The sequence below is a fragment of the Nicotiana sylvestris genome, chromosome 6 (genome assembly GCF_000393655.2).
Source record: "Nicotiana sylvestris chromosome 6, ASM39365v2, whole genome shotgun sequence".
Classification (NCBI taxonomy): Eukaryota; Viridiplantae; Streptophyta; class Magnoliopsida; order Solanales; family Solanaceae; genus Nicotiana; species Nicotiana sylvestris.
Genome location: NC_091062.1, coordinates 38,014,144 through 38,039,332, shown reverse-complemented (window position 1 = coordinate 38,039,332; position 25,189 = coordinate 38,014,144). Strand labels below are relative to the sequence as shown.

Here is a 25,189-nt window from a genome sequence, read left to right as displayed (position 1 = left end):
CTATTACTTTGGAGTTTGGACATTACTGTGTATACATCTGTTTTTGGGTTGTGAAAGTTGGGATCTTTTTATCTCCTATTTTTGTTAGATTGGAATTTTGAGTTGTTTGCACTTTGTATGCAGGCAATTGAGGTACTGGGTATGTTTAGTTTGAGGCAAAAAATGTGCAGCTTTGTGTGCTGAAATTATTCAGTGAGAAGTTTAAACTGAAATTATTGTGAGAAATGTTGGTTTTATGTGCAGCTTTGTGTGCAGTTTATGTGCAGTTTAAACTGAAGTTTAAATTCATCAAATGCTTGTAGTTCTGCGGCTTCTTCCACAATATATAGCAGCTTCCAGTAAACTTTGTACAAACGTTCAGCAATCAACACTCCTAATTTTAGTTTTACCTTATCGGGTAAACCGATAACCGAACCGATAATGATCAATAACCGATTAACCGATAACCGATAACCAATATCTTATCGGTTTGGTTATCGGGTTATGATATTTTTAAACCGATAACCGATAGGCAAAACCGATAATATTCAAAACCGAACCGAACCGACTGATGCCCACCCCTAATATATACGCCTGCATAATAACTGCAGAAGTGTAGTATGAGTATGTAAATCAACGGATACCCAGTATGTTTCTAGCCTAACCCCGTAGAGGTAGTGACGAGGGTTAACATCGACACTTCCTAGTTGTCGATATATCAGGTACTGTAGAAATTAAACAAGTGCGAGGCATGATAAATAAACAACGTAAACAAACATAGGTACGTGGTACGACCCTCCTCTTAACAGTAAACACAAGCTCTCAATTATTGGTTACCTCCTCAACCGGAGTATATATAAAATGGTCCCTACCAGATAGCCCGTCACAACTCAAATCAGGAAAACTCATGAATATGTTGGCTTCTTGTCAAATATTACGCACGATTCTGCCGAGGCGAATGACCCGATCCTACAAGAGTGTTTCATGAAGTTGCCGAGGGGAATGACCTGATCCCATAAGAGTATTTTATAGAAATGCCAAGGTGAATAGCCCGATCCTATAAGAATGTGGTACATGATACTGCCGAGGCAAATGGCCCGATCCCATAAGAAGTTTTTATAAAGTTGCCGAGGCGAACAACCCGATCCCATAAGAATGATTTTATAAAGCTGCCGAGGCGAACGACTCGATCCTATTAGGTGTTTTATAGAAATGCTGAGGCGAACTGCCAGATCCCATAAAAATATGATACTGCCGAGCCAAACGATCCGATCCCATAAGAATATTTTTATATAATTGCCGAGGCAAATGACCCAATCCCATTAGAGTGTTTTATAAAAATGGCAAACGGCCCGATCCCATAAGAATATGATACTGCCGAGGCGAACGGCCCAATCCCGTTGGAATAAGAAATTTTAACGTGTCCTTGACCCTACTCATGAATATACGTGTCAGTTATGAAATTTAAAGAAGCTTTTTGATGAACACATATAACGCGGGAGAAATTCGTAAGGGAAGCACAATTATTCTGTGGCTAATCAAGTAGCTCATCAAATTTCTAAAATAGCGAGTCCATTACTCTATACAAGTATAATCTCAGTTCGTGATGTGAAATAAAGTAATTAAACAGGCAAGGATAACTCAACTAGTACATTTAAAGAATAACGTGAATCTTAGTCTACCCGGACATACTCAGAAATTCTAGAATGTGCACGGGCACTCGTCACCTCATACGTGCATAGCTCCAACAACATGTAGCGCATAACAAGATTAACACCTATGGGGTAATTTCCCCCTCACAAGGTTAGACATGAGACTTACCTCGCTTCGAAATTCCACAACTGGATCCAATGCCTCTCCAACACCTCCAATCGATGCAGGCCGATCCAAAACTACTCAAACAATGTGCAAATCAATCAAAATATACCCCAATGCGTATAATTTAATAATTTATAATGATTCCTAACTACGCTCGAAAAGTCAACAAAGTCAAACCTCAGGCCCACGTGCCCGGATTCCGAAATTTTTTGAAGATAAACATTATCCATAATATTACAAACTCAAATATATAATTTATTCCTAATTTCATTTCCAAAATCGTGATCAAAATCCAAAATACTCAAATTCTAGGATTCCTACCGAAATCCCACAATTTCCACCCATTTTCATGTTTAAATACTTATGCAATCTATGAATTTAACTTACAATAAGTGGGAGTAACTTACCTCATGTTGCTCGATGAAAATCTTTTCAAAATAGCTCCCCAAATTCGGCATCCAAGTGAAAAATGAGAGAAATGAGAGCTAATTCTCGATTTAAACCACCCCTCTGCCCAGTGATATTTCGCATATGTGGACAAATAACCGCTTCTACGGCTTCGCACCTACGAAAAAATCCATTGCATGTGCGGTTCCCTCTAAACCTAGGAAAATCGCTTTTGCAGACCACTTCTGCTCCTGCGTGAGCGCTTCTATGGTCAACCCTCACTCCTGCGCAATCGCACATGCAGAGCCCTTCTTCTTCTGTGACTTCATCTTGCCCAGATCGTTTCCACTTCTGTGGAAAATTCTTCGCATCTACGGGCTCACAGATGCGAAAATATCGTCGCATCTGCAGCCTTCCCTCTTATGATACATGAAGTGAATCTACTCAAGTCCTCAAACCACCAAATGACGCACTAGAGCTCAAAACGGTTGGTTGGGTCATTACACATCACTACCTAAATATAGATTATGCAATAGAGAACAAGGACAAATAGTGACTTCGAGGCCTGCGGACACCGACAGGTATACCTTGAAGTCTCTGATCTAGAAGCTTGGAAATACAACAAAACAGACTGCAACTAAATTTAAAGCAATAAATGCAACAGGGAAGGAACACATAATAAGAACATCAGGGAAACAATGCGGACAAATAGAAGTGAGGTAAATGAGAGATAATGGAAAGAATCACAACCGATGTACTTCCTTGTAATCTCATTTAACAATCACAATCATATTCTTTCCTAATATCACCACGGGAGCCTTACGTTTAGGTTTAAAAATTATTTTTTCGTAATAGCTACCCGCGTTTTATCTCACCTTATCAGATTTTGTGGCTTCAAGTAGTTCCCCTACTAGCAACAAGCTTATCAAGCCCATCTTATCTTACCGTATGCGTATCAACCCCTATCCTTATACCACCGCATGTTTATTAATATCACAACTCACACCTCAAGTGACCAAATACCATAACTTGCCAAAAGAATCAACAATATAAATGTTTTCACAACAAAGACTCATGGCTCAACCACAATATATACAAGAGTCTCAATAATAGCAAACTGAAATTGAATAGCTCAACAAGAATGATATTTCAAAAATTAACAACTTTGCTTCAATGTGATCACGACTTTTACTATTTCAACACCAATAACTCATCAAGAAGCTATTCTGCGTAAACAATGTCTTCAAGTAACCACTTCAACAATTAAAGAAGTAACGAACAGTAAGGAAAACTACAACTTCCACTAAAGCATATAAGTGCAATTGACAAGTAAAAGGTGGAACAAGTGTTAACATTGTCAAATAAGGCGTGTGGGGATAAATTTACAATGAAATATATAACATGTTATGACAATGCGATTAAAGGCATTAAAAGAATCTAAAAAGCCTAAAACGGTCAATTACCACATGTAGTACTTGTACCCACTCGCCACCTCGATTTGGAATGCGATCACGGAGAGCAAATTACTCCAGCTCACAAAAGCCTCTTACATGATTGCATGATCCCAATCACGAACACGATGGCCAGTCACCCACAGCCTCCCCACTGTGAATAATACATGCCTCCCCACTGCCTCTCCTTCCTTTTATATCCGAATGCGGTCCAATGCACGCGTTTCGCAATGCACAAATGCACCAACCAACAATATTGCAGCCCTAACTTCAGGAATACGAGGAATAAAAATCATTCGTCACTAAGGACTCTATGCGATCACGGAATATCCTTTGCGAACGCGATGAAAGAAACTAGAACAAATAGTCTGAACTCAATACGAAACACACCCGGGGCTCCCAGGACCCTGTTCGAACATACCAACAAGTTCTACAGCACGATATGAACTCTATAGAAGCCTCAAATAAAATCAAACAAGATAAAAACCACAAATCGCACATCGATTCAAGCCTAATGAACTTCCAACTCCTAAAACTAATGCCGAAACATACCAAACAAACTCCAAATGACCTCAAATTTTGCACACAAGTCTTAAATAACGCATCAGACGAATTCCAAATTCAAAATTTGGAATATAACCCCGATATTAATAAAGTCAACTACTGGTCAAACTTCTCAATCTTCCAAACCTTCAACTTTCGAATTTTCGCCAATTCAAACCAAAACGACCTATGGACCTCAAAATAAATATCCGGATATACGCCTAAGTCCAAAATCACCATACGAAGCTATTAGAACCATCAAAACTTTATTTTAGAGTTGTCTACATAAAAGTCAAACTCTGGTCAACTCTTTTAACTTACAGTTCAAACTTTGGGACTAAGTGTCCCAATTTAAACCGAACCTCACCCGAAACCAAACCAACCACCCCGGCAAGTCGCATAACCATAATATAGCATATAAGATGCAATAAATAGGGAAATGAGGGTAAAATACTCAAAACAACCGGGCACGCTTGGTCAAAACTCGAGATTCTGACCAAAATCGGATTACCCATTCACCCACGAGCCTAGTTATGTGATATGTTTCGAAATCTGGCCTCAATTTAATGTCTAAATCTCAATTTCTCAAAATTCCCAATTTCTACATAAATCCCTAGTTTCTACCATGAAAAAACATTAGAGGTTAAAATCAATGGGTGTTGAAAATAAGTTAAAATCTACTAACCTATGAAGTTGGGATGAAAAACCTCTTTAAAATCGCCTCTAGGCCGAGCTCAAATTTGAAAATGGTGAGAAATGGTTAAATCCCGATTTTTATTGTCCTGTGTTATATCACTCTACTTCAAACTTTCATCGTTATTATCGTTAATGTTTTGTTTTCAACTGTTTAAAATCGGTTAATTATCTATTTCATGTCAGCTTGCCTAGAAAGTGGATGGTAGGTACCATCTCGGTCCCGAACTTGGGATTTTGGGTCGTGACATGCTGGTATCAGAGCAATAGGTTCTCTAGGTTTCACGAGTCATGAGCTAACTTAGTAGAGTTTGGAGGATTGGTTACAAAGATGTCTGTACTTATCTTCTAAAGTCTATGGAATTTTAGGAAACATTTCACTTCTTTCTTTCCCTGTAGTGCAATTTTATTCTATTATTAATGTTTGAATCATTACATTCTTGTTCTCTCGCAGATGGTGAGAACACGCATAGCATCTACAACCGAGGAGGAGCTGGAGCCCCCAGTTGCAGCCACTATTAGGGGTAGAGGCCGAGGTCGAGTCAGAAGTTGAGGCAGGGGCAGGGCTCAGCCTAGATCTTGAGTAGTAGCACCCACAATGGAGCTTCAGATTGAGCATGAGGAGTAGATCACAACTTCGGTCGTACAAGTTGGACCAGCTCAGGTCTGGTAGGGATTTATAGCACTCTATTTCTTTAGGATGCTCTAGTCCGCTTGGTGGGCCTTATGGAGAGTGTGACCCAGATCGGTGCATATTTTATGGCACCAGCCGTCTCTCAAGATGGGGGAGGAGCACAGACTCCCGCTACTCATACTCTGGAGCAGATGGCTCCCATATATCAGATTCCAGCATTTCGGGCAGTTGGAGTAGTTCAATCGGTTATTGTTGCACAGATCGGGGAGAAGCCCATGATGTCTACGAGGGATTAATAAGATTCGACAAGTTCACAAAGGTCTTCCCTATTCACTTTAGTAGTGCACCTTCTACAGACCTACCAGATTACTTAGACCATTGTCGTGAGGTGTTGTGCAATGTGGGTATTGTTGAGACCAATAGTGTCGACTTTGCACTGTTCCAGATGACCGGTTCTTCCAATAGATGGTGGAGAGATTATGTGTTGACCAGACCAGCTAGTTCACCTTTACTTACATAGGATAAATTATCGCAACTATTTTGTAGAGAAGTTCATTCCTTTCACTCTAAAAGAGGAGTATCGCAGGCAGTTTGAACGCCTTTAATAGTGTAGCATGACTGTTACCCGGTATGAGACCTAATTTGTGGACCAAGCTCACCATGCGATTATTTTACTCCCTATTGATAGGGAGAGAGTGATGTGATTCATTAAAGGAGTTACTTTTAGTATTAGTCTACAGATAGGTAAGGAGACTGGAGATGATAATTCTTCTCAGAGCTCCATAGATATTTCTAGATGGATCGAGATGGTTCATCATCGGGAAAAGGGGCGGTATCATATAAGAGGCCTCATCATTTTGGTGGTTTCAGTTGTGCCTTATCTGGAGGTAGGGATATGTAATGACCCGACCGATCATTTTGAGCATTTGCACTTTGTTCGGTAGTTTTCAGGCATGAGTAGCTCCGTATGATATATTATGACTTATGTGAATCGTCATTTTTGGTTTCAGATTATTCGAAATTGATTTAGAAGATTGATTCTCAAGTAGAAACTTTAAAATTTGAAAGGTTTGACTAAGTTTGACTTTTTAGTATTTGACCTCGGATTGGATTTATGATGGTTCTATTAGCTCCATTGGGTGATTTTGGACATAGGAACGCGTCCGGATTGTAATTTGGAGATCCGTAGTAGAATTTTGCTTGAAATGGCAAAAATTGGAATTTTAGAAAAGTTTGACTAGGAGTGGACTTTTTGATATCGAGGTCAAATTCTGGTTTCGAAAGTTAGAGTAAGTCTGTAATCTCAAATGTGACTTGTGTGTAAAATTTGAGGTCAATCGAACGTGATTTGATAGGTTTCAGCATCGATTGTGGATGTTTGAAGTTTCAAGCTCATTGATTTTGAATTGAGATGTGATTCATCGTTTCGATGTTGTTTTGTGTGTTTTGAGGCCTCGAATAGGTACATGTTATGTTATGGAAATTGTTGGTGTATTTGGACGGGGTCCCGAGTGGCTCGAGTGAGTTTAAGGCAAGGTTCGGATCATTTTCATTCCATGTTGCATTGCTGAAGATTTTCTAGTTCTGGTATGACCGCACCTCTGGAGCGTTGGGTGTAGGTGCGGAGCCGCAAAAGCGGCAGTGTCATCACAGACGCAAGAAAAGGAGCTGGTCGTGAGGATCGCAGGTGTGGGTGCTTGGACACACCTTCACAACCGCAGATACGGTTCAAGTGCGCAGAAGCGCAGTCGCAGAAGGGGATTAAGGATTGCAGGTGTAGGTTTTGGTATGTCGGGCTATTTCATAGAAGCGAGGATTTACCGCAAAATCGGTGGTCGCAGATGCGACAATTTGACTGTAAATGTGGTATAGCTGGGCAGAGTTATATAAATCGAGGTTTTGGTTCTTTTTCCATATTTTGAGAAGTGGGACTCGGATTGAGCAGATTTTTGAAGCAAATTTCATCACAAGGATTGGGGTAAGTGTTCTCTACTCAGTTTTGATTACATTTCATGAATTTATCTTCATTTTTGGCAATTGGTTGATGAATTTTAAAGAGAAATTGTGGGGTTTTGGCCTAAAGTTTCATAATATGAATTTTTGAGTTTTGGACACCGATTTGGAGTCGGATTTGAGTGAAACTAGTAAGGTTGGACTTGTAATTGAATGGATTATCGGATTTTGTGAGTTTTGTCGAGTTTTGAGGCATGGGTCCGGTGTGAGTTTTGGTAAAATTTGAGATTTGATGTAGAATTCGATCTTTATCAGTTATAATTGCTTCCTTGGGCCTTATCTGATGTATTTTAGTTGCCTTTGGCTAGTTTTGAGTCGTTCAGAGGTCGCTACGCGCGTGATGGCATTTTCGGAGAAATATTTGGCTTTCTCGGTATTGGAATTGGCCTGTTCAAGATAAGTAACTCTTCTAAACATAGTGCTGAGGGTATGAAACCCCAAATTACGTGTTGTATGATTGGTATTGAGGTGACGCACATGCTAGGTGGCGGGTGTGTGGGCGTGCACCTTGTGAATTGTGATTCCGTTGTTTCCATGTCACTGTATAATGGCCCTATATTTTTTGATATAGTTGTTTTCACCATGTGATAAAGTAACTGAGATGTCAATCATGCTAGATATCATATTTAGGCTTTATGCTGATATTGTTAGGACCCATAGTGGTCGTTGCTTGTTGTCATCTCACTGATGTCATTGATATTTCCTACTCAATCACATTCATGCATTCATATCATATCTCAGTCTCGATTGTTATTTATTGATACATCATATCATTGTTCCGGGTTAGTTTTCATGACATTGTGAGCCCATGGGGTGAGACTGATGCAACGACCCGACCGGTCGTTTTAAGAATTAATGCCCCAATCCCCTGTTAACTGCATTCCCAGTGTTTGTTTCTGCTATTATGAGTTGATAGGAGGATTTATTTGGAGTTTCGGAGAGTTTTGGGACACTTAGTCCCTAAATGAGAGTTTAAGTTTTAGAATTTGGACCGTAGTCGGAGTAGTGTGAAGATGTCCTCGGAATGGAATTTCGTTGATTCCGTTAGCTCCGTTGGGTGATTTTGGGTTTAGGGGCGTGTTCGTATTGTATTTTGGAGGTCCGTAGCTTATTTAGGCTTGTAATGGCGAAAGTTGAATTTTTGAAGTTTCTGGTTCGGTAATGAGATTTTGATCTACGGGTCAGAATGGAATTCCGAAAGTTTGAGTAGCTCTATATTGTTGAATGTGATGTGTACACAAAATTTCTGGTCATTCGGACGAGGTTTGATAGACTTTTTGATCGAAAGCATAATTTGAGAGTTTTTGGAGTTCTTAGGCTTGAATCCATGCTTATTTCGATGTTTCAATGTTGTTTTAGGTGTTTTGAGGAATGGTATAAGTTTGGATGGTGGTATATGACTTGTTCGTGCTTTTGGTTGAGGTCCCGGGGGCCTCGGGTTGATTTCAGATGGTTAACGGAAAGTTTGGAGTTGGGAATTTGTAGTTGAAGTTGCTGAGTTTGTTGTCATAACCGCACCTGTGGCTTGGGAATTGTAGGTGCGAGCCCGCAGATGTGCTTGGAGGACTGCAGGTGCGGTCTGAGGCATTTTAGGATTGGCCGCAGATGCGGCCCAAGCACCGCAGAAGCAGCACCGCATCTACGCAAAGGAGATCGCAGGTGCGGAAGTTGTTGTTTAATGAATTGTCATAGATGCGACTTTACTTCCGCAGAAGCGGGACCGCAGGTGCGGTCCCATGGCCGCAAAAGCGGATTTGCTGGGCAAAACATATAAATAGATGCCTTCGCAAATTTGAGTTATTTTTAATCTTTTTTCAAACGGGAAGAAGCTTTGAGGAGAATTTTCAAAAGAGATTTTCAGAGGGATTCATTGAGGTAAGGTCTTTAGTCCTTAAGGTCATTATTGTGGTGATTTTTATCATTGTAAGCATGAAATTTGAAGGAAAATCAATGGTAAACTGAGGGTTAGGGCTTGGTTAATTGGAGAGTTTTGAGTGATGATTTGAGGGACCATTTGAGGTCCGATTTTAGTACTTTTGGTATGACTGAACACGGGAGAGTGTGAGGATTCCGAATTTGTAAATTTTACCCGATTCTGAGATGTGTGTTCGGGGGGCATTTTGGTCATTTTTCCTAATTTCGCGTATTAGCTTAGAATTAATTAGTGGAATCAGTTACTAGAAGTTATATTTCCATTATGCAATTGATTTGAATAGATTTGGGCCATTTGGAGTCGAGTACTCGTGGCAAGAACGTGGTTTCGAGTTGATTGAGCTGGTTCTAGGTAAGTGGCTTGCCTAACTTTGGGGGGGTGGGGGGAACTCCCCTTAGGATTTGGTATTATTGATATTTGAAATATCTTGTACGTGAGGTGATGAGTGCGTACTTGTGCTAATTGTTGAAAATCCTATTTTCATTAAGTAACTATAACTATGTTTCCTTTCCTGCTGATACTACTTGCAATTTAAGTCTACTGTTAGCTTAGGGAAGCATGTCTAATTGACTTAATTAATTTACTTGCTCAAACTGTTTTATTTGGATTATGTGTCGCATGCTAGGTTAGAAATACATGTTTAACTTGGTATGAAATTTGGGTTTAACTGAATATCCTTCGTGTTGCTGTTGTGTGTTTAATTTGGAACTATGGGACAGTATCCCGAGAGATCCCCCTGCATGTTTACTTTGGGACTACGAATTTGTATTCCGGGAGATCCCCTTGCACTTTTATATTGGAACTACGGGACTGCACCCGGTAGATTCCCTCGGTACTGGGTATTTACATTTGGGACTACGGATCGGTATTCCGGGAGATCCCCACGCACTATAAGTTGGACTACGGGATGATACCTGGGAGATCCACTGGATATTTATATTTAAGACTACAGGACGGTATCCTAGGAGATCCCCGATTGTTACCTCTGCGTTGAGCTATATTCCTTCTGTGATTATTTTGTCTCTGTTGTAGTTGTTGTGCTTAGTATCCTGTGTTGCTTCTTACTATTTGCACTTAATTATATTGTCTTATTCTATACTGTTATACCTTGTTTTTCATCTAAACTCAGTAGGGCCCTAACCTTCCTCGTCACTACTCGACCGACGTTAGGTTTGGCACTTACTAAGTTTTGTTGTGGTGTATTCATGCCCTTTCTGCGCATGTTTTTCATATGCAAATCCAGGTACTTTGACTCAGCCCTACTACCCTTGAGGTGAGGTGATTCTCTAGAGACTTCGAGGTATATCTGCCACGTCCGCAGACCGAGGAGTCCATTTCCATTCTCTCTCATAGTATTAGCCCTTTTGTATTTAAGTTTGTTTAGACATTCTGGCGTAAACACTTGTAATCATTCAAAAGCTTGTGATTTCATGAGATTCCGGGTTTTGGGAAATGTAATTTCAGTTTGAGATATTGTATTAGTATATGCCGAGCGGCATCTTAAACGCTTCTATATTTGCTTATCTTCAGTCTTATTAGTTTTTCCGCATTTTGTTCTTTTTTCGCAATTGTTAGGCTTACCTAGTCGTAGAGACTAGGTTCCGTCACGACAGTTCATGGAGGGTGAACTTGTGTCATGACAAGTGGAGGGATTGATGACTGAGTGAGGCTCAGAGCCTGATTATGACTAATAGTTATGTGATCGGGCTGCATGCCGCAGCGATTATATTGATTTATGATAGCGTTTGGGCTGAAGGAGCCCTTCCAGACTCTGTACACACCCCTAGTGAGCGTGGATGATATTATTGAGGGATGGATTTCCTTAGACATGGATTTATCTGAAGTACTTGATACCTGGAGATGGATTTCTCCACAGGGTTGGATTACCCTTTTTCCTCGATACTGGGTGACTTATAGTAAGTGTTGTATATGTTCCGGGGTGGATTTTCTTGGGCCGTATGGGCCATATAGAGTATCGACTGGTTGAGCATGATGAGTGGAAAGTGTGAGACAGTGAGATTGAACACACTGAGAGTGTGAGTACATGATTCATATTTGAGATACATGGCATTGGCATGCATGTATGACATACATGCATAGAGATGCATTTTCCTCATATTGTACAATATCACGTCATTCATGACTTTTTACACACATTGATATGTGGTCATAGAGAGGTATCTCACACTTGCTATCTGGAAAGAAAATGAAACATCTTAATTATTATGAAAATGATTTTTAGAAAAATTACAGTTTTTAAACTATCTCATATTTTATGACGATTTGGGTAAAGAATTTGGGTTTTTACTGATATTCTTGAAAAGCGGAACTATTTTTGGAAAACTGTGAAAAAGCTAAGTATTTTATCTCTGAGTTACTTCCTTATTTATATTTTCTACATTGTTATGAACTGTTGTTGGTTATTGGTGTTGGACCCGACCTATGTTCCAGCTCGTCACTACTTTCAGCCTAAGGTTAGGTTTGTTACTTATTGAGTACATGGGGTTGGTTGTACTCATACTACACTTCCTGCACACTGCGTGCACATTTCGAATGCCGATGTGGCTATGTTCGATAGGAGCTATATTGGAAGATGTACATGCATTCCGGTTGTAGCTGCCTCTTATTCATGGTGGTCGTAGATTTATAAAACTCTATTTATGTACTTTTCAAACAAAAGATGTATTTACTTCATATCAACTTTATAAATTCTATTCTTAGAAGCTCATGATTTGTACTACCATCCCTTGGGAAAAATGTATAAGATTTAGATAATTCTCTTGTTTAAACTGTCTTATTGCATATTACTAGAATTGGATAGTATAGTTGACTTACCTAGCTGATTGGGTTAGGTGCTATCACGACTAGTGGATTTTGGGTCGTGACAGGATACCTTTGGTAGGCATCGCACAGTGCTTCGGGCAGTCGTAGTTGTTATGTATCTCATCCTGGGCAGCTCGCCTATAGTGCACTATCAGCTCCTATTAGTGCACCTCTGATGCAGAGTTATCAGGGTGGTTATCCAGGTCGATATGGCTAGTTCCAGCGTGAACACTCACAACTGCTGAGGATTGTTAGCGATCCGAGGCACCTTTCTAAATTTTGCACCAGGTCACAGGCCAGCATGCCATAGCTAGGGCTATTCAAAATCAAACCAAAACCATTAACCGAACCAAACTAATGGCTTATTGGCTTATGTGTATCGGATTATCGGGGTAATGGATGGTGAACAGATTGATATTTTATAATTAATGGCTTTATGATTTGGGGACGTATTTCTCAATTTTCTTATCAGGTAAACTATTAACCCATTAATAAATTTTATATTTACACTTTTACCCCTATGTATATAAGATTCAAGTCCAAAACAGTTGCAAATGCATGCAAAATTGTAACATAGAATGATAGAATTGTCTGATGTCTGTAGCTAATGATGGTCGTCTCTGGCTTCTCATGAATTATGAGTGGACATAAATTGAATTCATCTCTGGGCCATAGTATTACCTTTATGGATAACAATGCTATTGGTATTGATTATTCAAAAACTAACAGAGACAATTTGAACTATGCATTTGGCCGTTTGGTATTGATTGTTCAAAAAGTTTCTATTTGGTTTAGCCGATAAACTGCTCGATAACCGTCCAATAATCATTAATCTGATACCAATCTGCCTATTGTCTTATTGGATAGCTAGTATATTACTATATTTATAATTCGATAACCAATAAGACAAACTGTTAAGCATAATTATCTGCCCATTCTGCCCAATAAGCACCCCTAACCACAATAGAGTTCTCATGTCATGCTTTCAGCACCGGTTGCTTCACTACCCTCTTAGCCAGTTAGAGGCGGGTGTCAAGTTGCCAGAGGTAGAGGTCAGGCCATTAGAGATAGAGGTTAGGCCATTAGAGATGGAGGTCAGCCAGCTAGAGGACGTCCGAGAGGCTGAGCTCAAAGTGGTGGGGCCCAACCCTATTTTTATGCATTTCTAGCTAGACCTAAGGTCGAGTCATATGACACTATCATCAAAGGTATTTTTTCTGTTTTCCATAGAGATGTTTCAGTTCTATTTGATCCGGGATCTACTTATTCCTATGTGTCATCCTATTTTGCTTCATATCTGGTTATGCTGCGTGAGTCTTTGAGTGTTCCTGTATATGTGCTCATGCCTGTGGGAGATTCTCTTATTGTAGATCATGTTTATCATTCGTGTGTGATTACTATTGGGAGTCTTAAGATTAGTGTATATGTCCTACTTCTTGATATGGTGGACTTTGATGTTATTTTGGGCATGGATTGGCTGTCACCTTATCATGCTATATTGGATTGTCACGCCAAGATGGTTACCTTAGCTATGTCGTGGTTTCCCCGATTAAAGTTAAAGGTGACTCCTGGCCATTCTACCAGTAGGGTTATTTCTTACGTGAAGGCTCGTTGTATGGTCAAGAAGGAATGTCTAGAATATTTTGTCTATATTCGTGATTCTAGTGTGGAGATTCCTTCCATGGATTCAGTACTAGTTGTGCATGAGTTTTCAACTGTATTTCTTGTCGATCTGCTAGGAATTCCACCCGTCAGAAATATCGACTTCTATATTGACTTGGCTCCGGGCACTTAGTCCATTTCTATTCCACCGTGTCGTATGGCTCCGCCTGAGTTGAAGGAATCAAAGGAGAAATTGCAGGATTTGCTTGATAAGGGATTTATTAGGCCTAGTATCTCGCCCTAGGGTGCACCAGTGTTGTTCGTGAAGAAGAAGGATGGTTGGATGAGGAAGTGTATAAATTATCTACATTTGACAAAGTCACCATCAAGAACAAGTAACCATTGCCAAGGATTTATGACTTATTTGATTAGCTTAGGATACCAACATGTTTTCGAAGATTGATTTGAGATTTGGCTACCATCAGTTAAAGATTAGGGCATCGAATGTCCCTAAGATAGCTTTTCTAACTCGGTATGGGCACTATGAGTTCCTAGTGATGTCATTTAGGTTGACAAATGCCCCAGCAGCTATTATGAATTTGATGAACCGGGTATTTAATCCCTATTTGGATTCTTTTGTGATTGTATTCATTGATGATATTTTGATCTACTCCCGCAGTCGAGAGGAGCATGAGCAACATCTTCGGGTTGTACTTCAAACTCTAAAAGATAGTCAATTGTATGCCAAATTTTTAAAATGTGAGTTTTGGTTGGACTCGGTTGCCTTTTCGGGACATGTTGTATCGGCCAAGGGCATTAAAGTGGATCCTAAGAATGAGGCAGTTCAAAACTGGCATAGACCTACTTCAGCTACAGAGATTTGGAGCGTTTTGGGTTTGGCAAGTTATTACCGCTGGTTCGTGGAGGGGTTTTCATCCATTGTAGCCCCATTGACTAGATTGACCCAAAATGGTGCCCCATTCAGGTGTTCCAATGAGTGTGAGTCGAGCTTTCAAAAGATCAAGACTACTTTGACCATAGCCCCGGTGTTGGTGTTGCCCTCAAGTTCAGGATCCTACATTGTGTATTGTGATGCATCGCGTATTGGGTTTGGCGTAGTATTGATGCAGGATGGCAGGGTGATTGCATATGCAACTCGGCAGTTGAAGGTTCATGAGAAGAATTACCCTGTTCATGACTTATAGTTGGTATCTATTGGTCATGCATTGAGATTTGGAGGCATTACATCTACGGCGTGTCGTGTGAGGTATTAACAGATCATTGGAGACTACAATACTTGTTTGAACAAAAGGATCTTGTAATGACCCGACCTATTATTTTGTGTAATTGCTCCCGGTTACCCTTTTTATGCTTCACACATGTGTGTTTATAGTTTTATGACTTGCAGGATTGGTTAGTTTCGTTCCGTGAAGCTTTTGAGTTGATTTGGACCCTTTGATTCTTGGCTTAGAAGACAATATTAGAAATATTGATCAAACTTTGACTCTTATGAAAATGATCCTGGAATGGTGTTTTTATGACTGTGACATTTGTATCATGATTTCGGACTTGGGCATATGCCCGGAATTGATTTCGGAAGTCTATAGGTTGATTTGTGTCTTTTTGCCGAAATTTGGCAATTGGAAGTTGAAACGTTTGACCGTAGATTGAATATTATCTATCGAGCTCAAAATTTGAATTTGGGACTTGGAGTAGGTTTATTATGCTATTTAGAACTTGTACGCAAAATTTGGTATCATTTGGAGTTGATTTGATAGGATTCGGACGCCTAGTTGTAATTCAGAGATTCTTGAACTTTACTTTGAAATTCATGCGTTTTAGAGTTCAATTTGTAGTTTTAAATGTTATTTTTGTATTTTGATCGCGCGATCGAGTTCATATGATGTTTTAGACTTGTGTGGATATTTCATTTGGAGCCTTGAGAGGTCGGATGAGTTTCGAACATTTTTTGGAGCGTTTTGGACTGAAATTGCAGAATCTTGTGTGCTGATGCTTTAGGTATCGCATTTGCGAAAATTAGGTTTGCAATTGCGAGCACGATACCTGGCTCGCAATTGCAAAGAGGTTCAGGTAGAGGACTAGTTCACATTTGCGGCAAAATAGTCACATTTGCGAAGGAGACAGGCTTCGCAAATGCGAAGCCAGAGTCACAATTGCAAGCTATGCATAGGACTGACAATGGCCGTATTTGCGAATACTATTTCACAATTGCGAACCCATGTCGCAATTTCTACATTAGCAACTGATCAAAAGGGCTGGAAGTCGGGATTTCATCTCATATTCTCATTTTTGAACCCTAGACTCGGTAGGAGGCGATTTGGAGAAGGGATTTAATTCTACAAACTTTAGGTAAGTGATTCTAATCTATTTCTAATCATATTCCATCAATATATCTTAGATTTTAATATCAAAATCATGTGAGGCAAAGTGAAAATTTTTGAAACTTTGTCAAGTTTTTGAAAAAAAAAATTGGAGTTTTGAGAGTCGAATTGCACTCGAATTTTGAAACTAATCACATATATGAACTCGTGGGATCATGGATAGTCGAAATCTACCATTGGACCCGGGTTTTGACCAGGTGGTCCCCATGTTGATTTTTGTTGACTTTTTTAGAAAAGTGTAAAGATCATGGAGTTTTCCATTGTAATTGATTCCCATTGCATTGTTTAAAGATATTAAGTCAATTTTGGTTAGATTTGAGTCGTGTGGAGGCAAATTTTAGGGAAAAAGCTATTTTTGAGGGTTGAGTTGGCCTAGTTGAGGTAAGTATCTTGCTTCCATGTGGAGGCGAATTTTAGGGGAAAAGCTATTTTTGAGGGTTGAATTGGCCTAGTTGAGATAAGTATCTTGCCTAACTTTGTGTGAGGGAAACTACCCCTTAGGATTGGTATTGATTGATTTATTAATGCTATGTGAAAGTGGTCTACGCAAAGTGACTAGTGGGTGCACGGGTTGTACGTGGTATTTGACCGTTTTAGTCTACTGAGACTCCTTCCATGCCTTAATTTAATTGTCATATTATGTTATAAATTCTCATAGTCAATATATTTTTACTTCTGTTAGTCTATCCTTACATTCCTTAAATGATTTCGTTAACAGTTGTTCTACATCATAATTGATAAATTGCTCTCATGCTTTAGTTGAACTTGGTGCCTCTTTTATTGTTACATGCTATCTCTTCATTGTTGATTATCATTATTTGAAGTTATTGTTCAAGTTATCTCTTTCATTCCCGATTATCATTATTTGAAGTTATTGTTCATGTTATATCTTCCATTGTTGATTTCCATTATTTGAAGTCATTGTTACACATTACCTCTTCCAATATGAGTTATTCTTATCTAATATCATGGTTATACATTATCTCTCTCATTGTTGAGTTATTGTTTTTGAAGTTGTGAAAGTCGTTATCACGTTGATGCAAAATTGTTTATTGTTGAGTCATCTTTCTTGTTGAGCATTTTACATTCATTGTTTTTGTTGATATTCTTGGACACATTGTGGTGGAGCCAAGGGCTATTGTTGTGGAAATATTAATATTGTTAATTGTTGGAAAGTTGCGATATATAGGCACTTGTGATGCTAGTTATTATTGTGTTGTGATATTGATGCGCATGTGGCGGTATAAGGCTTGGGGTTCATGTGCATGCGGCGGTAGAAGGTAGGACTTATATGTGTATTGCTTGTAGGGGAACTACGTGAAGCCACGAGATGTCATAAGGTGGGCTAAAGTGCGTGTAGCTATTTTAGGAGAACTGTTTTCGAAAAACCTATTTAAATGTAAGGCTCACGCGGCAGTATAAGGAAAGATTGTGATTGAAATTGAAAAATGTGAATAGGAGGCGGTACATCGATTGCGATTCTTGTTGTTTATCTCATGTTGCAAAGAGTTTTGGTGAGAACACTTCTTGTTGTTTTGTTCTTCCTTGTTCTAGCAGCTGTTGTCTATATATGATCATTGTGGTTCTCTTTAGTTGTTTCCTATATGTTATTTCCATACTTATAACTTCGGTATTAGTTTATTCTATTAACTTGTTTCATATCAGTTATTTCTTCTCTTTCCATTATTATTCATTCTTATGTACTGTTCTTCTCATTCATACTGTTTATTTATGTCCCGGTAGGTATGTTGACCTGACCTCGTCACTACTCTACCAAGGTTAGGCTTGATACTTACTATGTACCATTGTGGTGTACCCATACTACGCTTCTTTACATATTTTTGTGCAAATCCAATTACGTTCGCCCGTGCCGGATGCTAGAGTGATTTGGGTAACTGCTTTTGGAGACTTCAAGGTATACCTGCTCTAGGTTCACAGGCTTCAGAGTCACCTTCCTTATCTTTACTTCTTGTTGTATTTTCTTTTAGACAGTAATGTAGTAGACATTCTAGTTTTACTCTGTAGAGCTTATGACTCAGTCGCACCGGTTTTGGAAAAGTATTTCCTGAGATTCCATTTCAGAAGTTTGTATCAGTTATTCAGCCTTTTTTAGTATTTTTTAACTATATATGTCAAGTTGTTATTAAATGTTAGGCTTACCTAGTCGTCGAGACTAGGTGCCATCATGATATCCTACAGAGGGAAAATTTAGGGTCATGACAGATCTCAACTTGAGGTAGTAGAGGTGGTTAGAGTTTTTTAAAGACTACGATATTACCATTTTGTATCAATCCGGGAAGGCCACTGTGGTGGATGATGCCTTGAGTAGAAAGGTTGTGAGTATGCGAAGCCTTTCATATATTCCTATTGGTGAGAAACCGCTAGCATCAGATGTTCAGGCCTTGTCCATTCAGTTCATAAGGTTAGATGTTTCGGAGCCTAGCCAGGTTTTTGAAGAAAGACATAGTTGCATAAGTGTCTCGGTGTTTGAATTTCCAACATGTGAAGTACGAGCATCAGAGGCCTAACGATTTGCTTTAGAGGCTTCAGATTCCCGAGTGAAAGTGGGGGTGTATTACTATGGATTTTGTTGTTGGACTCTTACGGGCTTTGAAGAAATTTGACGCAGAATGGGTCATTGTGGCTAGGTTGACCTGGTCGGCGCATTTCATTTTGGTGGCATCTACTTATTCTTAAGAGCAGCTAGTTGAGATCAATATCCGTGAGATTGTTTGTCTTCATGGTATGCTGGTGTCTATTATTTCAGATCGGGGCACACAATTAACATCGTACTTCTGGAGGTCGTACAACATGAGATAGGCAAACGGGTTGAGTTAAGTACAAAATATCACCCCCAAATAGATGAACAATCCAAACGCACTATTCACATACTGAAGTATTTTGGGAGTTCTTAGGATCAGTTATTGCCACTTGTGGAGTTTACTCGAGAGAGTTGGTAAGGTGGCCTACAAGCTTGCATTTGCCTTGCCACCGAGCTTATCAGCAGTTCACCCGGTATTCAATGTCTCAATGCTCTAAAAGTATTATAGTGATCCGTCCCATGTATTATATTTCACCTCAGTCCAAGTGGACAAGGATTTGACTTACGAGGAAGAGCTAGAGGCCATTCTAGCATGACAGATCCAGAAGTTGAGGTCTAAGAGTTTGTTATAGCGGAATGGAGAAGTCAGCCAATCGAAACAGCTATGTGGGAGTCCTAGTCCAATATGCGGAGTAGATACCCACACCTTTTCACTAGTCCAGGTACCTTTCAATGTTCATTCGAGGATGAACATTTATTTTAGAGGTGGAGCATGTGGTGACCTGATAGGTCATTTTGGGTTTTAGCCTTTATTTTCATGTTCTGAGACCTCGAATAGCTCTATTTAGTGATTCTTGATTTGCATGCGTATTCGTATCTTTTTCCGGAAAGTGTTTATGTAACAAATTGAAAAAAAAACATGAATTTTAGCTTTAAAAATAATTTGAGTTGACCATGATAAAAATTTTGTGTAAATGGACCCAGTATTTTGACGATCTCGATGGGTCCGTATCGTGATTCTGGACTTGTAAGTAATCCCGAAATTCAATTCGAAAGTCCCTAACTTGATTTGTTGAAAACCAGAAATTTGAAGGTTTAAATTCCTATGTTTGACCATAGATTGACTTTATTGCTACCGGACTCAGATTTTGGTTCCGAAACTTGATATAGGTTCATTTTACTATTTAAAACTTATCTACAAAATTTGGTGCAAAAAAAGTTGATTTGATAGGATTCAGACGCTCGGTTGTGAATTTGGAAATTCTTGAGTTTCTTTGAAAATCTCATGCATTTTGATGTCCGATTTTGTAGTTCTAGGTATTATTTTGGTATTTTGATCACAGGAGCGAGTTCGTAAGATGTTATTACACTTGTGTGCATGTTTTGTTTGGAGCCCGAGGGGCTCAAGTGAGTTTCAAATGTGTTTCAGATGAGTTTGTATAGTGTAAAGGTTGCTAGTGCAACACCAGTTCTATTGTCTGCTGCAGATCTCGCATTTGCGAGGTCTGGATCGCATTTGCAAGCATGAGCTGGGATAGATGAACCTCTCATTTGTGAGGAAAGTGTTCACATTTGCGAACAGTCAGTAGTCACATTTGCGATCACAGAGTTGTATTTGCGACTCAATATACTCTTGACATATCTTCATATTTATGAAGAAGTTTGCCGCTTTTGTGAAGGTGGGGTGTTCACATTTGTGATCTAAATGTCGCATTTGCGACTTTTGGGGCCTCTGTGACAGGGTTCGCATTTGCGACCCTTGTCTCGCATTTTCTATGTTCGCAATTACGAACAAGACTTCGCAATTGTGACATCAGCAACTGGGTTAAAGAGGGGGAATCAAGACCTAGCTTATTTTACACAATTTCTCAACCCTAAACACTCTAGAGACACATTTCCAAGAGAAATTTCTTCCCAAAATCGTTGGTAAGAAACTATAATCAATTTCTTTTCAATTACACATTAGTTTTCATGCGTTTTTAACATCAAAACCAGGGTTTCCATGGTAGAAATTAGGGATTTGGGTAGAAACGGGGAATTTTGTAAAAATTAAGATTTAAACCTCAAATTAAGGTCGGATTTCGAAATAAATCACATAGCCGAATTGGTGGTGAATGGATAATCGGAGTTTGGTCCGAACCTCGGATTTTGGCCAAGCGTACCCAGGGTTGACTTTTGTTGACTTTTTTAGAAATGATCAAAATTGGACCTTTTTAATTGATGAATAGTTTATAAAGCTTATTTTGAACTATTTGATCGATAATTTACTAGATTTGGTTGGTTTGGAGGCTTGTTCAAATAGCAAAGTCGTGGTTGGTTGATTTCCTTGATTGCGGAAGTGAGGTAAGTATCGTGGTTAACCGTTACTTGAGAGAATAAGACTTGTTGGTCTATTTGCTACGTGTTTTATATGTGGGGATAACGTAGATGTGAGGTGGCAAGAACTTATGTGTTGTTATTGGGTTAAAGCATGCATGTAGAACTTGTTTCTTACATTTCATTGTTTTGTTAATTATGTTATCCACGCTTAAATTAGATTATTACTTCCTTAATTATTCATTTCATATTTGTTACTTATTTCAAAGATGTTGAATCGTTTGAAAATTGAAGTTTGATATCTTGGCACTATATTTGAAGTTAAATCATTTTCCCGCATTGTTATTGTTCGGATTTATATTATTGCATGGTGAGGACGAGGGTAAAAGCACGAAGGGTGATGTCATTTTATTATATTCATATTATTACATGGAGAGGACGAGAGTAAAAGCACGAAGGGTGATGTCGTGCGATTTTATTCATATTACTACATGGTCAGGATGAGAGTAAAAGCACGAATGGTAATGCCGTGACATTACGTTCATATTATTGCATGGTGAGGATTAAAATAAAAGCACGAAAGGTGATGCCGTTCCATTTTCATATCATTGACTTGACTGATTTTTGGTTTTGGTAATTTACTTGATTATTCCATGTTATCAATTATATCTTCCCCTTTTTGCATGTCCCTCCCAATTAGTATATGTCATTTTATTGTTATTTTGTTGCTTTATATACACTTTTACAAGTTTACTTTACGTAGGTATCTTGTCATAGCCTCATCACTACCTCGTCGAGGTTAGGCTCGATACTTACGGAGTACATTAGGTCAGTTGTACTCATAGTACACTTCTGCACTTCTTGTGCATATATTGGTATTGGTCCTAGAAATGCTCAGCAACGTTCTGCTCGGATCCAGTCGCAGTTGGAGACTTGAGGTATAGCTGCACGATGTCTGCAGCCCTAAAATCCCCTCCCCTTCTATCATTACTGTTTTACTGAGTTTCAAAACACTTGTACTTTGTTCGAACCTTATTTGTAGCACTCTAGAAGTTCATCTATTCGTGACTCCAGGTTCTGGGATATGTTTAGATTTTATTGTCCGGTGTTATATCACTCTGCTTCAGACTTTCATCGTAATTATCGTTAATGTTTTGTTATCAACTATTAAAAATTGATCAATTATCTATTTCACGTCAGCTTTCATAGCAAGTGAATATTAGGTGCCATCACGATCCCGAGGTTGGGATTCCGAGCATGACAGAACTTTTTAATTAATTAATAAATTGCATGCTTATGGGTCCATATGACAATCTTCGAGGTGAAGCTATATATTAGCTTGTTATTTATAAAGTAAAACTCTTTATGAGCTGTGAAAAGATTATCTCCTTAACCTGAAAATTTTTAAAATGTGGGGGGTCTGTGATGTCTAGAGTTATATAGCTTGGTCCTATGAAGGAATGTTTGTTAAAATTATATTGAAGCCTTACAAAAATGAGATTTTTTGTGGGAAAATTTTGAATTGGAAGATCAAAAACATGTTGTATTCTTGGCTTTGAAAAATTATTTCACTTCAGGTCTCTTAGTTATTCGGGTGATGAAGAAATTATTTTCTACTAATTTGTGATATTTCTGTAGAAGTTAAAGTTGCTTATATTTTTAAGAAAGTTTTACTCTTCTATTTGAATATGGAAAATATCAAAAGAAAATAAATTCTTATATGCTTTGAAAGATATTTCAAAAGACACTTGTATGGAAGTAAGTTTCTTTTCATTTGAGATGATTTTATGCCTTACTTGAGAAATACTATGAGTTAATATTATGTATGTGAATTTTTCACTGTACTAGAAGGATACAGTGATGATATTGAGTCTTTGACTCAAATAAGGAAAAAAAACCATTAGTGTTTGTGTGATCACCTTTGATGGGGTGTTATGGTATTGAAATTGCCTGGCAATGAGGTTGATTAAGCAACCTCTTGGTAAGTATTCTACTAGGAATTAAACCGACCATATTTCTGTTGATAAATTGTGATTGCTAAATAGAAATAACCATTGCAAGAAAATAAATCTTTCAATGGGAAGAGTAAATACATTCTTTACAGACATAATGTGATAAAGCAATTGGTTAGAGATGAGAATTTTTCATACATATTATTTGTAATCAAAAGAGGATTTGACCGATCCTTTAACTTATAAGTGAAACACTGAGGGGTTTAGCCTTTTTCCATTTTGAGATATATCAACAATGATAGCAACTCAACCTATGTGATTGGAGATCTCATAGTAGGTTCATATGGGTAATAACAAGTCATTAGTTGATCAAATATGCACTATTAAATTATGTCTCTTCCTAGTGCGTATATATAGTGCAAGAGTGCAAGGAATATGAGGTTGAGTTATTAAATTCTTAATCCATTAATCCATAGCCTTTTGTAGGTGGTGCATTATGCTGCAGACTGAACTTGATGGATGGACCTATATGAGTGTGGAATGGGGCGGCTTCTATGAGATTTGTGGTAAAATTTCTAGAGCACTCATGGAAACCAGGCGCGCGCATGACCTATTAGCGCAAAATCGTGATAACAATAGAAATTGTGGGGATGTAATATGATGAATAAGATCCCTAGCTTACAACAAGAATTTTTGGTTCATAGAAGTCATTAATTTCACCAATTATTCTGTAAGTTAAATCTTATTTTATCTATATCTGGTTCATAGTCCATAAGACACTAGATGAATTTCATTTATACCCAAAACTCAACAAATTATATTCTCTTTCTTTCTATATTTACTATTTATTTTTTTATATCACTTTTGAAATATGTGGGGGATTGTTGAAAAATTAGTGATATCTCAAAAGGTAATGTCCATCTTGGTTAGGATAATCTTTTCTCTTTGAAGTATTATTTACATCTACTTATTATTTAGTAAATTATTTTATATTTAATAAAGTCAAACTAGATATTATCTAGCCGTTGAAGCAACCTATATAAACATGGTCTTTCGAGAGCTAAAGACACTTTCTAATTCAACTTTCTTGATCATCTTTTCCTCCTATATGCTGGATTTTATTTGTTTTTGAATTTTTTGCTAGTTCTGCTCCCAGTTTAATAACTAGAAGAGCTTGTTGAATCTTTGGGGATACGACTAATTTTATTTAGCACTGTGTGGACAAAATATCCTTAAAAACATTGTCCTTGACACGTCTCAAACTAATTCTTATTCTTCTTAACCAATTTTTCCAAAAAATGTAAACCCATGACCTTTGCCTGTTCTAATATCACGTTGAACTATATGAGCATCTCATCTAAAAGTTTAAGCGATTAGAGAAAATATACTCATTTATTTAATTCTCTCTTCAACAGATAATGCTTGCAAAAAAATATGGCACAGGCCAGTAGAAACACTATTTCAAAAGTTTTAAAGAAATTAAGGTTCTGATAATTTGCAGTCACATTGTTGAGTAAGTTTGAATTGTTATGCATGGCTTTAGAATGCTCTATTAGCGTGAGAAACTTTCTTTACAATGAAAGTGTCACAATTAAAGTGCTCAAGTCAAAAAGAAAAATGGGCACTTTAATTGTAAAGAAAGTTAAATTGGCGTAATTTAGGTGCTCATTTCATTTATAACTTGTTATTGAAGGAAAGTATTAAACATTTTTTGCACGCCTAATTTACGTTATTGTAGCAGGTTACATGTTTTATTCTACAATTTATTAGTTGCACTTAGTATAGATAGTATATTTATAATTTATTTTAGATGATTTAAAATATAATTTTTTTTTTATACACTGTCAGCATATAAAAGTTGAATTTGAATATCAAAATATACAGACATAAATTTAAGTCTAAGTTTTAGAAGAAAAATACTACATTAAGTTTGAAGTCAGTTCAGCACATGTGAGGTTTTCAAACAAGGGAAACTTGAAAAGATTTTTAAGGAAAACCATGTGCATTTGAATAAGAAATGGATCTGACCATTACTATAATTAACTTAGTTATATTAACTTGAAATCAAAATGATGAAATAACCAAACCTAAAGCTTTTCCA

General features: G+C 38.1%; 1 protein-coding gene across 1 annotated transcript; it reads left to right on the top strand.

Moving 5' to 3' along the window:
* Positions 1–13,577: 13,577 nt before the first annotated feature.
* Positions 13,578–14,069, top strand: LOC138870498 (uncharacterized). The gene has a single exon (XM_070148307.1). It carries the CDS (start codon positions 13,578–13,580, stop codon positions 14,067–14,069), a length of 492 nt encoding a protein of 163 aa, XP_070004408.1.
* The last annotated feature ends 11,120 nt before the right edge of the window (positions 14,070–25,189 follow it).